At 32.1% G+C, this 14,263-nt stretch overlaps 1 protein-coding gene across 2 annotated transcripts in view; it reads right to left on the reverse strand.

The window, feature by feature from the left end:
• Window positions 1-435: 435 nt before the first annotated feature.
• The window catches only part of NBN (nibrin), a 35,986-nt gene continuing 22,158 nt past the window's right edge, over window positions 436-14,263 (reverse strand). For both annotated transcript variants that reach the window (XM_079143781.1, XM_079143780.1), the window contains 8 exons: window positions 10,782-10,911; window positions 8,672-8,923; window positions 7,048-7,495; window positions 6,133-6,198; window positions 4,984-5,139; window positions 3,851-3,964; window positions 1,781-1,830; window positions 436-613 (listed from right to left, as the gene is read on the reverse strand). In XM_079143781.1, coding sequence (XP_078999907.1) covers window positions 583-613; window positions 1,781-1,830; window positions 3,851-3,964; window positions 4,984-5,139; window positions 6,133-6,198; window positions 7,048-7,495; window positions 8,672-8,923; window positions 10,782-10,911 — 1,247 coding nt within the window. In that variant the 3' untranslated portion in view covers window positions 436-582. The remainder of the gene's footprint in view (window positions 614-1,780; window positions 1,831-3,850; window positions 3,965-4,983; window positions 5,140-6,132; window positions 6,199-7,047; window positions 7,496-8,671; window positions 8,924-10,781; window positions 10,912-14,263) is intronic.

Here is a 14,263-nt window from a genome sequence, read left to right on the forward strand (position 1 = left end):
CCCAAGAAATGAGCATCATGCATTTTTTTCTGTAATAGCTAGATGGGTGGTAAAAGGAATGCTGGTCTTTACCCTTATGTACTTTTTTGGGGGGTACGAGAGATTGAAGTCAGGGGCACTCGACCACTGAGCGACATCCCCAGTCCAATTTTGTGTTTTATTTAGAGACAGGGTCTTACTGAGTTGCTTAATGCCTCACTTTTGCTGAGGCTGGCTTTTGAACTTCTGATCCTCCTGTCTTAGCCTCCTGAGCCACTGGATTACAGGAGTGCACCACTGCACCCTTATGTATTTTTAAGAATTTGGACTGTGATTATATCAACCATCAAATAAAAAGTAAACACATTTTAAAAATAGAAAAAAATTTATCATGAGATATGAGATGGCAAAAGCATGAAAACAGAACAAACAATATTCATTACCACACACAACAAATGGAGTTCTGGGCACTTTAATAAATTTAGGACATGGAGTACTTGTGATTGAAATCTCTGCTATATGCTATTTCATATATCTCTGTTAGGATGGACGCAAATGATTGTTAGGAAAAGTGTGTCCACAGCTTCCTTTTAAAATTCTCAGTTATCTTCTCCTTTTTACATTAGGATTGTATCTGCAAAACAAGAAATGGTGTTAAGAGACATTTAGATAAATGATCTCATTTTTTCACCTTTAAAGTTAAAGGGATTAACGCTAGCCACACTTTGACAAACAGGATGAAAGTGATAATTTTTGTCCTCAGAATCAGAAAATAAACACATTTTTATTTCCATTTATTCTCTTGATATTGCTTTGATGGTAAAAACCAAAAATCACCCAATAACAAAAAATTGTGTAAAGCATTAAAATAATTAAAGAAATATTAAAAATCTAGTACAGCATCAAAACAGGTCCTACACCAGCCCTTCCTTAAATCAAACTATACCACTTGCACAAAAAAGGCATAATTAACCTAAAATATAATTACTTCTTTACAAAATTTTCTCCTATAGACATTAAGCAAATGTACCTGGGAAACCAGATAGTCTCATTTGATTAATTATGAAAAATCAGTATTGTTTATCAACATTTTCATCAGCCATTTATAATGTCAAATATATAATTTGAGAATCATAAAACCGCCTCAAAACATACTTAAAAATATAGTATTTTCTTACATAAGTTTGGGAAAATGTTACCCTCTGTTTGCCAGCCTGTACCACCTACAAGGTATTTTATTAGTTTCTGAGAGGCAATTATCATAAGGTTTGTTGGGCCTCCACAAATGCTGAAATTGTGTTGAATCAGAATTACATTATAATCACTCATTATACCGCTCACAAAAACCTGCTTTGAAATCCTAATCTAGTCTTTGTTTTCATTCATGTGCCAATTAAAACTAAACATGTGCTCTGGCTTTTTACTTGTCTAAATTCAAACCCATTGATTCATAATTCTTCTCAGAGCTTAAAAAACTCACAAATTTATAAAATAAAATTCACCCAGTAGAAGCCTCATTTTGCCTAAATGCTCCACACAATTTTTTTTTGTATCTTATTGTACAACTTAATCAGCCCCAATCCTTGAAAGTATAACCAGTAAACATAATTAAGAGGTGAAAATAATAAAAAGAAATATATATGTAAAATAATATTCTTTAGGTGAGGGACTAAGTAAAGACTAAGTAAAGACAGAAGAAACATTTTTAATCTCTGTGAGCAAAACTGAATTTTATATATATCTCTCAAAGGTACAAAAGAAAGCTGAATCAATAATTTACCTAAAAAAAGAAAAAATTTACCTAAAGAGATCATCAGCCATAGACTCTTCTTTTGCATGTTTTTGTTGTACCTGTCAAAGTTAACAGAATTTCAAACATTTGCTTTGTAGTAAATATATAGTTAAATGAACTGCTATATGTACAGGTTATGGTAAGCCATCTTTGTGAGTTCCACATCCAAGATGTTATATTATAGTCTTGTCTCTTCAACAACTCTCCCATTCAACAGTTCCTCTCTATTTTCACTGCATGGTAAGATTATTGCAAAATTGCTCTAATTAAACAACTTTCTCCAGCCAACTGCCTCTGAAAGGCAATAAACATAGATTGCTAGCTTTCTGAGTTTTAAAATTCCTTTCCAGCAGAATCCTTTTACTGAATGAAAATTCAGTGCTCTGGGGTCAGATCACTGATGAGACCGAGAGGGCACTATTCACCCCACCTTCAACCAGGGCAGCTCTGCAGGTAAAGGGACTCCTTCCTTTTTGTTTCTACATCAGAGCTTAGAAGTTGCTGAACTACCTCACCCACCAAATAATTTTAAACGCAAACTCACCAAGCTCCAAAAGGGCCTTAGGATTAGAAAAATCCTATGCTGAATACATCTTCCTAAAGTCCAACTATGATCTTATCATTTGCCATTTGAAACCCTTCCATGACTTCCGTCAGCTACCAAACACAATACACACTCCTGATTCTGATCCTTAAAATATGAAAACAAATCACTGAAAGATACACTATGCCCACAATAAAGCAAGAAAAGGAATTCTGATAGGTTAACAAGTACAACAGCCAGCTTTTGTCCTCAGGTATCTGTAAACCATGAAAATTTGTTCTCATTTGATATCTATATGGGGTATGAGTGATATGAAAGGTAACCCAAGGTACGGACTTTAAAGATCCCAGTACTAAAGGGAGAAAGAGAAATAATAGAAGGAAATGGCAAAGAAACTTACCTATTTTGACTTTAGCACTTGGTGAAAGAAAGAATGAAAAGTCTTACTTGAAGTTTAGGACAAGTTGGCTATCACTCATTCTATTGCAAATACATACTAAATGCTTGAATAACCCAAAACAATCACAAGAAGAGATTTTAACAACAAAGTGAGAGCTAGGAATGTAGCTCAGTGTACAGTGCTTGCCTGGCATGCAGGAGAGTTTGATTCTAGCACTGCAAAAAAAAAAAAAAGTGTGTGTGTGCGTGCGTGCACGCACGAGGGGTGGGGGCAGACTTAGATTGGTAGAACAAGACTCGCAGACACGAGCGTTATCTTCTGGAGGAAATAAACCTGAATTTAAGACTAAGGAAATCCTACAGATTACATTTCAAGAAAAATGATCTATTCTATATAAAGATCACAAAGGATATACTCAGAAATAAGACACCCTAAGAGCAAAAAACAGATCAACAACAACTTTGATATCATTAGGCAAACACGTCAGCAGGGAATAAGAAGATTTAGAAAAGAATGAAATATAGTTCTAGTCATGAAAAAATGAAACAGACTGAGTTTAAATCTCAATGAATGGGTGCAATACTAACCAGAGTTGAAGATAACCTGAAGAAATTATCAAAAATATCATCCAGAGAAACAAAGAAAGATGATGAGAAAATTTAACTTAATGTCAAAGGGAAGTTCTAGAAAGAGATAATGAACAAAACAGGAAAAGGGTAATGTTCAAGAAGATGAGAAAATTGCAGAACTGTTGAAACACAACTCCTAGATTTAAAATGGACATTTTATTTATATATTACCTCATTGATATATTTGTAATTTTCCATATGACTATACAGCCATCCTTTTAATTATTATTCTTTAGTTTCTTTTCAGATTTTTGTGACTTAAGTTTTTTTATCCCCCTTTACATTAGGATATACACTTAATTCATCTGTTGAAGTCCCACACTTAAACGATAAAAATAAATCTAGAATTCCCTTAAAGAAATGTTACAGATTAATATCAATGCTCTCTATTCTAGGAATACATTTTTGAATGACCTTAAGTTTGCTTTTAAGAAGAATCTGCTCTAAGAAAATCACAAAAGACTGAAGTGCAACTCAAAAAGTTTTGGGCCTTACTTCCTACTAACCTCCATTTCCTGCCTCAGCCAATCTTCTAATTCTGTATTCTTTCGAGCATGGTGAGCTATCAGATCTGATCCTCCAATGATATGTGGAAGCTTTCCTGTTCCAGGAAATGTGACCTGTTAATAACAGTAGTGAGGTTAAACATGTTAGCAAATTAAGATGACCATTTAAAAAAAGGATTAAAAAGCAAAGATTATACATCATGCATAAATTTCAAAGATGTTCTACAACTTTGAAGATATTCTACAACTATAAGTGAGAGAAAGGAAACTGCTACTAAACCCATCTGCTTTTGCCTGTTTCTTCTCTAGTCATAACCATATTAAGATTTAGACATGTCACTAAATATAAATTTAAATTTATATATTTAAAAGTATATATTATTTATATATTTAAAAGTTTTAATTTGTAGTTTTTATTTAAAAATGGCCTTAGGTTATCAATTAAAACAACCAAAGTGAATATACACATTGTAATTTAAAGCACCATATTTTGTTTCAAAGATTTCAGAAGGTTTACAACCTCCCTTTCTAGTACTGATGAAAATTTTAAGACTTTTCAAAACTTTTCAGTTTATAGAGCCTTAGCAAGGGATGTTGCAGATGGCAACAATTTGTACTTTCAGTTGACATTTTAGTTGTTGAAAAACAAAGGGATAAGGGCTGGGGTTGTAGCTCAGTAGTAGAGCACTTGCCTAGCACTTGTGAGACTTGGGTTCAATCCTCAGCACCACATAAAAATAAATAAAATAAAGGTATTGTGTCCATCTACAACTAAAAATACATTTTAAAAAACCCCAAAAAATCCAAAGGGGTTAAAAAAAAATCCTATGTAAACTTTATATCAAGTACACTGATAATATTGTATTTTAGAGAATAAGTAATAAATAAATTCTTAGTATTTATGGGACATGCCAGGTTTAAGTAGTAACCTATAAAGAATTCAGTCTTGATGAAATCTTTTTTCATTCTAGGTGTTCTATATATTATTAGTTTATATCCTTACTAATTTTTTTAAAGTGGAAGAAACTGCATTAGTTTTCAACATACTGTTTTTATTACTATTTAGTGCTACTGGTATTTCTAAAAACATTCTAAACATTGCCCTCTTGTGACACAATTAAAGAAACACGTACCTTTTTGAATTTCTTGAAATTCTTTATTTGACCATAATCATTATTTACCACACATGGATTTCTGCAAGTGGAGTTATTAACCACCAGTGATCTAAATTCAGTCAGTAACACCTTTCTTGGAAGCATCTCACTTTTGTCCTGAAAGTCATCACTGTTCTTAAATGGGGTTAAAATGGATAAATTAGAAGAAATAAGAAGGAAAAGGAAAATTACTTTTTATTTGGGTATATGAAGAAAAAAGTTAAACTATTTGATAAACAAAACAAAACAGTAAGAAGGATTTATTTCTTGTACCTGAATTTTGCATTTGGAATCAAAACATCTATCAGTATCAATAGTTACTAAATCTGAAGATTTTTCAATTGTTCAATGAAATTTCTTGCTTTATTATTTAGTACTATATAGTTAGCTACATATCAACATTGTTATAGCTGCTTAAGGCTAACCATCTTAATTCTTTTCACTGCTGAATTATATAATTCAAATGAAAGTTGCTATCAGGTCTAAGATATGTGCAAATAGGAAGAAAGGGAGAAGCCAGAAAAAAAGATCATCTGATAGTGATAGAATATAATCAGAACCTCAATTAAATAAAAATGGCCTAACTCTTTTGGAATTTATAAATATTTCACATCTATTACTGTATTTGATATAAACAACAATTATTGTATTTAATATAAACAACAACCCAGCTAGAAAAGCATCAACCTCATCTCACAAAGGACCTCAAGTTCATAAATATGAAAATGACTTTTTCAAGGTCACTTATCTCTGCAGTAGAGCAGAGAATTATACCAGGCTTTTCTCTACACAACACTGTATCATGATTATAGTATGATTTATCCATTTCCAGAGGAGGCACAATCATGAAAGAGTTCAGAATTATACTACGCAATATTTAATCCTAAGAATATAAAATAAGAGAAACTGATAAGACAATGATCCTTTTAAGTCAAATCTTCATGCAACATACATCAGATAAAAAAGAATTTCCTGGGCTAGCGTTGTGGCTCAGTGGTAGAGTACCTGCTTCACATGTGAGATACTGGATTTGATTCTCAGCACCACATATGAGTGAATAAATAAAATAAAGGTACATCAACAACTAAAAATATAAATATTAAAAAAAAAGAATTTCCTTATAGATACCTCTTCTTTAGTCGACCACAGTGATTCTTCGTTGAGCTCATGTTTCTTCCCAATTTCATTTTCTTGCTAAAGAATTAAAATAAAAAATACTGTTCATAGAAGTTATTAATAACATTTCTAAAAATCTTCGAGATATTCTTGCTGACCCAGCTACGTGTACCTTCAAGTATATTTCCTAAATTATGAGATGAAAATAAAAATAAATGTAGAAATATTCTAGTATGAGTATTGAAGCAAATAACTGGAAGCCATCAAAATTCATATAAATTATATACTTAGAGAATACTCAAAAATATGAGAACATAATTTAGAATTCACATTTTAGTTTCATCAGATCTGTGTTCTCATCTAATGAGTTAATCACTACAGAAAGTTGGTCAACTCACTGATACCTAAAATAGGAAATAACATGAAGAGCCTTCTTAGTGAAAGTAAGATAAATTACCAACATTCATGAAAACAGAAAAGCACAGTAAAGAGCAAAATTCATAACAAATATCCTAGTGACGTCATACACGTTTTAATCTAAAATTTTACTTAGTAGATAAAGTACTTGGTTCTACTAATGTCCTTCAATTTTCTGTGCTGTTTATTCTTTTAAAGCATCCTCCATACTTACTAGCATGGTCAAACGTCTTTTATAGCAGTATAGTTTAATCTGGAAGTCTACCAAAACAATCATGTGTAATAGTTCTATTTGTTTTCATTTAATTTATCAAGCTGAAAAACCACTGTATTTTTATACTTACCTAATGGATCAACAAATTCTTATACTTCATACTGAGTGTTCAAGACATTAATTTCTTTTTCAAGTAGACAAGTATGGATGCTCATACTGTGAATACAAAATCTAAAGTAGTTTTTACCATTCTAAGTTTCTACTGGCAAAAGTTCTCATTTAAAAATGTTACTTACAGATATTTTGCTACTTTCTGGTATTGTTTCATTATTAGAATTAGTATTTGTTTCTATTTCCATCCTTGGCTTCTTTCTTATATTGAACTCTTCCTCTTGTTTTTGAACTTTCACTTCAATTTCTAACTCAGGTTTCATATTCTTGAGTAACTCTTTTGATATTTCATCTTCTATGGACAAATCATCTATTTCTTTTCTTTTTATTGATCTAAGGTTTTCTGAAGAAAGAGATTTATCAGAAGAATTTTTCACACTGGATTCTAAATCTTCATCATCTATAAATAAGTTATTTGATTTTTGGTCCACAGGTTCATTCTGAGATAGATTTTCTGCCTTATTTTTCCATAGTGAGTGTGTAGCAGGTTGTGTTTGTTCTAAAAGAGAACAAGACATTTCTATTCTTGCTGATTTGGATGAAGACAATTCTTGATTTTCTTCATCCCTTTCCCTTAGATTTAAAAAGAAAAGAGAACAAAACCAGAAGATCAACACGGTTAAGCAGTTTCTAAAATTTGTCACTATTCACCAGTCCCTCCATTTAATTCACAATGTAATCCTGATTTTATTAATAATATCATTAGAAATCAACAAATAAACATTTGAAAACAGTACACAATTCACATATGTTCTGTTTTGAGAGGACTTACAGGCCCTATAAAGCAATGGAGAACTCTATTTCCTTTGCTGAAGTAGAATCAGTTGATATATCAAAGTGAAAGAAAACAAAGATAAATACACAAAGGACCTACTACTACCAGGAGATCACAGCTTACTTTATAATGTAGGGAACTTGTGGGTAGGGAAAAATTAAATTGGGTATATAACCCTATGGGTTAATGGGAGATGGATTCAAGATAATAAACAAAACTGGCTAAATATAAAACAAACTTTATAATGCATATACTATGTGAATCTATCACTGAGAGTATTCTATACAATACTGTACCATTCACTCAAAAAACGTTGAAAACTCTGTTCATGCAAACTGTACTGAAGTCCACAGAAGACATAGACTGAGTCTCTATTCTCTAAGAGCTTAAGGGATTCATGGTGAATTGAATAGTAAATGTGATGTACTAATAACACTAATTTAATGTCAGGGTACTGGGCACACAGATTATTCAAAAGGTTTTTGTAATAACTTAGATGGTCAGAGTTTGAAGGAGGGAGCTGACAACACAAATAGATGGCAAGGAAAGGATTGATAAGCCACTGAAAATAAGAATCAACAATGTTCATTTGGGAAGGCAGAGGAGAAATACACAAAGATTATACTAAGGTAAAACTCACTTTACCTTGTGAGAAAGGTTATCAAGGGAAAAAAGCAAAAAGGTGATTTTGGAATGCAGGTGTAAGTAAACTCTTCTCAAGAGAAGTTCAGCAAACAAAACCACAGATAAGCTAAGGTATAGAAGAAGAAAGATGAAGAAGAATCTGTTTAATGGTTTAAAAAGGGAGGAAATTAGGGTACTACTCAGAATGAATGAAGGAGACAGGGGGCCAGAGCTTTCCAAAGAAGCATACTAAAGCAGAACAGACTAAAAAAATACTCTTCTACAGTAATATAAAAAAATACTATTTTTTTTTTTCCAGAGATACAAGAAAAAAGTTATTAAAGAGATACCTTTTTTTGGCAGATGGTTGAAAGTAGTTTTTGATGGAGTTTGTCTGCTGCTGTTGAGAAGACTGATCTCTACTTTTATTTACACCTGGGAATTTGGTTGGTGAAAGCTGATAGTTTGGAACTTTTTTCCTAACCAAAGTATTTGATACTATGTTGTTATTACTGAAGCTTGTTTTGGAGGGTTCCTGTACAGTTTCTTTTTGTTCCATCCTGGAGATACTTATTTCTTTTGAATTTTCACTCAAAAACATACTGTAGCAAAAGAAAATAATAGAAGGTAAAGTTCATAGCAACTTCTATGTAGAAACAAAGATCTTTAAATGGTTCTAATGTACTATAGATTTAGAAAATTATATTTATATAATAATTTGGGTAATATATTGTATCATCCCAAGAAAGTAGCTCCTTGGTCATTGAAGTGCCCTGAAGAAGGCTGATATCTTACTCTTCTTCATTCCCTATGATACATATGTAGAGGCATGTTCTACTATAAATAACTATCAAGCACACATGGAATATCCACCTACTATCCTATTATAAATTAAACCAGGTGATAATACTAGGTAATTTGTTTTGTTTAGAATTTTTAAATTATTTCTGTGCAAAAGTACCTTAAAAACTGGAAAATCAGAATAAACTCTTATGATTCTAGGGTCTAAGTACCAGAATAATAGGATCACTTTAGATAAACTGATACGATTCTATCCAAACTTTAAAAAGTTAAATCTGGACCCAATATAAAATATGACGATAGTAAAAATTAAAATAAGTATGATCTAATATAGTGATATCACAAGTACATTAAATAAATACATTGATATAGAATATTTAAAATACACTGTACTAAATAAAAAATACCACAGAATTAAAAAAGCTAATCCTGTCCATTGTTTTTTAACAAAACAAAACAAAACCTAGAATCCCTCTTCAAGTAACTAATGAAAAACAATCTTTATGGACAAATATTAACTATTCAGATAGCTAGGCAGACTCTATCAAGTATCTGAAAAATTAAAAGTAATATTTAAATATAATCATAATACAAGACAGATATACATATGATACCTCACCATCTTTAGGGGATACATTCCAAAACATTCTATGCATGATTGAAACCAATGATAGAACGAAACTATATAAACATTTTTTCCTATACAAATAAAACTAAGATAGTTTACTTTATAAATTAGATGAAGAGACTAAAAGTGAATAATATAAGTTATAACAGCATACTATTACAAAATTCATACAAATGTAGTGCCTCTCAAAATATTGTACTATACTCAGTTTTCTTGTGATGTGAGATGATACAATGTTTATGTGATGAGATGAAGTAAGATGAATGACATAGGCATTGTGATGTAGAGTTAGGATACTATGTAAGGATTATTTAAACACAAGTACTGCAATACCAAGACAGTCAATTTGATAATCATGATTGCCAATAACTAACAGGTAAGTAGCACATAAAGTGTGAATTCCCTGAACAAAGGGATAATTCACATCCTGGGTAGGACATTAAAAGATTTCATCATGCTATTCAGATAGGAGTACAATTTAAAAATTATGAATTATTTATTTCAGGAGTTTTCCATTTAATATTTTTGGACCACAGCTTACCACAAGTAACTAAAACTGTAGGTAGTGAAACTGTAGGTAAGTGGAAACTACCATATTTCAAATTTATTTCACCAGTACTATAATTCTTTTAGTTTCCATGTATATTTATAAAGGTATGAAACAAATTATCCTATGACAGGAATCAACAAATTACAGTCTATAGGCTAAATCAGGCCTGCCACTTATTTATGTAAATAAAGTTTTACTGGAATATAGCCACACTCAATTATATGCTGGCTGTCTTCAGCTACTTTCATGTTACAATGGCAGAATTAAGTAGCTACAAGAAACCAGTGGCCCACAGTGCCATATTTACTTTATAGAAAATCTGTTGATTCCTGTCCTAAAATATCATTTTTCCTGACATCTCATTCTCCCATGCTTTATCTCTTAAGGAATAACTTGCTAAAGACATTGACTTCACTTCTTGAGTATTCTATTAACCTATTGATAAAACAATAGTAACAATGTTTTAACAAAGAAACTTTACCATGTATCTGCTTGCTCTGATTCTGTGTCAGCTACGCATGTTGTAGTATTCATGGAAGCCTTTGGCATTAGTTTTTTATTGACTGATAAACCTTGTGAAAGGCTGGGTCCTGGAGTTGTCGTCTTTAATCCTATAAAATGTATAAGTGGAAATAAAAATATTATGACTACCAGACACAAGATGGACATTTGATCACTTAAAATTTTAAAAAAAAGTGTCACACTGAGAATTAATTAGCTAATATTGCACCTGGTGGTCTCCAGTCAGTGGAGCCAATAAATACTTAATGAAATAGTCTATAAACAGCCTGTTGGGTGGGATCTATGATGGGCTTATCTAAAACAAATGACTTTAACTCTTTCGCTGTGATGAATTATCAACTTTCATAAAAATAAAATCAACTTAAATTCTAATTTGAATGATGTTTTAAGTCAGTTTAGCAAAAAAAACCCCTTCCATTTATTCCCCATAGAAAGTGTATCTACCCTGCCATCTACACAAATCAGAATCAAAGAAAGTTTTAATTTAAAAAGGAATACATTATTTGCAATGAAAACATGTAACACCATATCTTTTTTGACTACTCCAGAAAACCATAATGATTCTCTATTTAGTTCCCAGAACAGCAATGTAGTTCAAGCATCACTCTTTGGGAGTAATTATTTTGGAAACTCCCACATTGGACTATGTGATCCTCAATTCTGTTCCCATCCTACCCTAATGAATCACACTAAAGATTCACTTATCACTAGTTGCATGATGTGAGTTATTTAACGTCTTCATGCCTCAGTTTCCTCATCTATAAAATGGGAACAATTATAATACATTCCTCACAAAGTTGTTTTGTGGCAAAATAAATTGATATCAAGATGACATTTAGCAAAATGCTTAGTGGGCTGGGGAGGTAGCTCAGTGGTAAAGCATTTGCCTAACATGCATTAGGCCCTGAGTTTAATCTTCAGCACCACAAAAAGGAAAAAAGGAAAAGAAAGAAATGCTTGGAATGTAGTAAGCCCTATGCCAATGTCAGATGTTACCATTATCATAACTTATTAAACCGGAAGCTCCATGAGAATAGCGATGAACTCTTCTTCATTTCTATTAACTTCAGGGCCTAGAGTGATATTTGGTATATAGGAAATTGTTAATTGAAAAATCTTAAAAGCTGACATTTGCTAAGTATTTAAGCTATATTATTACTTGGTTTAGGTCCTCATGATACAGAAGGTACTTAAGAAGCATTTACTACTGAGTCTAAATTCAAATTATTTAAATGATTTCTGCCACTGCATTTCCTTAAAGGCACATATCTCTGTAATTCATTTTAGCTTGCACATTAGTTTGCAAAGAATAAAAATTATAAATGCTTATCAATCACTAAAATAAACATTTATAAATCTAATCTATGACCCAGAGTAACTGGTATTCACTAACAATAAGATTATTTATGATGTTTTCCTTACTCTAAACATCATGAAGCAAGGATTTGGTGTGATTGTCTCACCTCACTATTCCTGGCGCTTAGCTTGATTACAAATATATAACAAATATTTGAAAAATATTTACTGAATAAATGAATGAATGAATATGAACAGAAAAGAGAAAATGAAGAAGGGGAGGGAAGAAATGAAAGAGATATTCACTCTGTTCCCCCAAAACTGGTTGTTATAAAATTATGTGAGGGGTCCATGACTTGTAACCCATGCTAAGTGTACCTATGAATATGCACAAGTAGTATTACTAATTACAATTTACATTTCATTCTTTAACACATTAGAAGAAGTGCTGGTCTAGTAATCAGAAATCAAATTTTAGGACTGGCCATGAAGTACTTGGAGAATTCTATTTTTTTCTTTGAAAATTTTATTAATAAAGAATAGCTGTAGATTTACAGAAATGAAAAGTTGAGGAGCTAATAGAATTTCCACAGTCTTCCTGTTAGCATCTAATATCCATATGTATAGTGTATTTTTAAAATTAATAAGCTAAGGTTGATAAAGTATTATTAAATAAAGTCCATTATTTAGTCAGATTTACTTTTTATATAACATCCTGTTCAAGGATACCTTGATATATTTACTTACGTCTTCTTTGGCTGCTTGTGTCAGACTCAGTACTTTTTTTTTTTTTTTTTTTTGATACTGGAAATTGATTCAGAGGCACTTTACCACTGATCTACATCCCCAGTTCTTTATATTTTTTGAGACAGGTCTTACTAAGGATGGTCTTGAACTTGGGATCCTCCTGCCTCAAATTCCTGAGTTGCTGGGATTACAGGTATATATCACTATGCCCAGTAACCAATCTTTTTTTATTTTGGTACTGAGGATTGAACCCAGAGGTACTTTACCACTGACCTCAGTTCCCATTCCTTTTTGTTTTTCATTTTGAGACAGGATCTTGTTAAGTTGCTAGGCCTGGCTAAGTTGTTGAGGCTGATTTTGAACTTGTGATTTTCCTGACTCAAACTCTCCAGTTACTGGGATTATAGGCATGCACCACCATGCCCAGTGACTTGTCTTTTAGTAGAAAAATTAGATGATCTTGAAGGATCTTTCAATCATAACAGGTGGATGAAAGAATTTTGTTGCTCCATACTGATAAAGATAATTTCATACACCAATAGGTTAGTAAAATTAAGCAAATACTTACACCTACTACAAGTACTATAAGTACTACAAGTACTACACCTACTATAAGTACTATGCTAGCTGCTCTCAGGGGTCCAAAACTAGTAAGATCTTACAATTAATCTAGTAGGGTAAAAGAGGCATGGAAACAACTGGTTGTATCTTCAAAGAGGGAAGAAACTCTATAGTTGGAATGTAAAAAACAAACTAACCATTCATCACCACCACCACAAAAATGTTACTGGAATAGAGAAATTAATTCTGACTTGCAGGATAGTGTGGGAGAGAAACAACTTAGAAAATCTTCACAAAAGAGGTAAGCATTTGCAGAATGAATCAGATTTGATGAACAGTACTGGCACTTTTGAAACCAGGAACATGATGAGAAAGGTTAGGAATGTGGGAACTATAAAAATGATGATATGCATATTCAACAGAGACTTTTTTTTGTTTTGTTTTTTGGGGGTAGTGGTAAGGATTGAACTCATGGGCACTTAACCACTGAGTCACATCTCCAGAACTATTTTTGCAACAATGTATGTAAAATGCTAACTCTAGTTTCTACATACTCAAAAGATGACAGTTATTACTACTACTAATCACTAATGACCTACACAACTAATAAATTCCTGGTCATTAGGCCCTAAATGGTTTACATCTTCCAAAATGTAGCTTAACACATTCCTTACCTATTTAAACCAAGATTGCAGAGCACTCAGCACCAATTTCATAGGTGTCGTTCAATGGACTACAGTGTAAATGATACTCCTGCCCCCAGATAACATATAATGATATGGTTTTGTTCTCTAATTTGTCTGTTAGCCAAAGTGCAATAACTGTTCATGGAATAAC

The sequence above is a fragment of the Sciurus vulgaris genome, assembly GCF_902686455.1.
Source record: "Sciurus vulgaris genome assembly, chromosome: 1".
Lineage (NCBI taxonomy): Eukaryota > Metazoa > Chordata > Mammalia > Rodentia > Sciuridae > Sciurus > Sciurus vulgaris.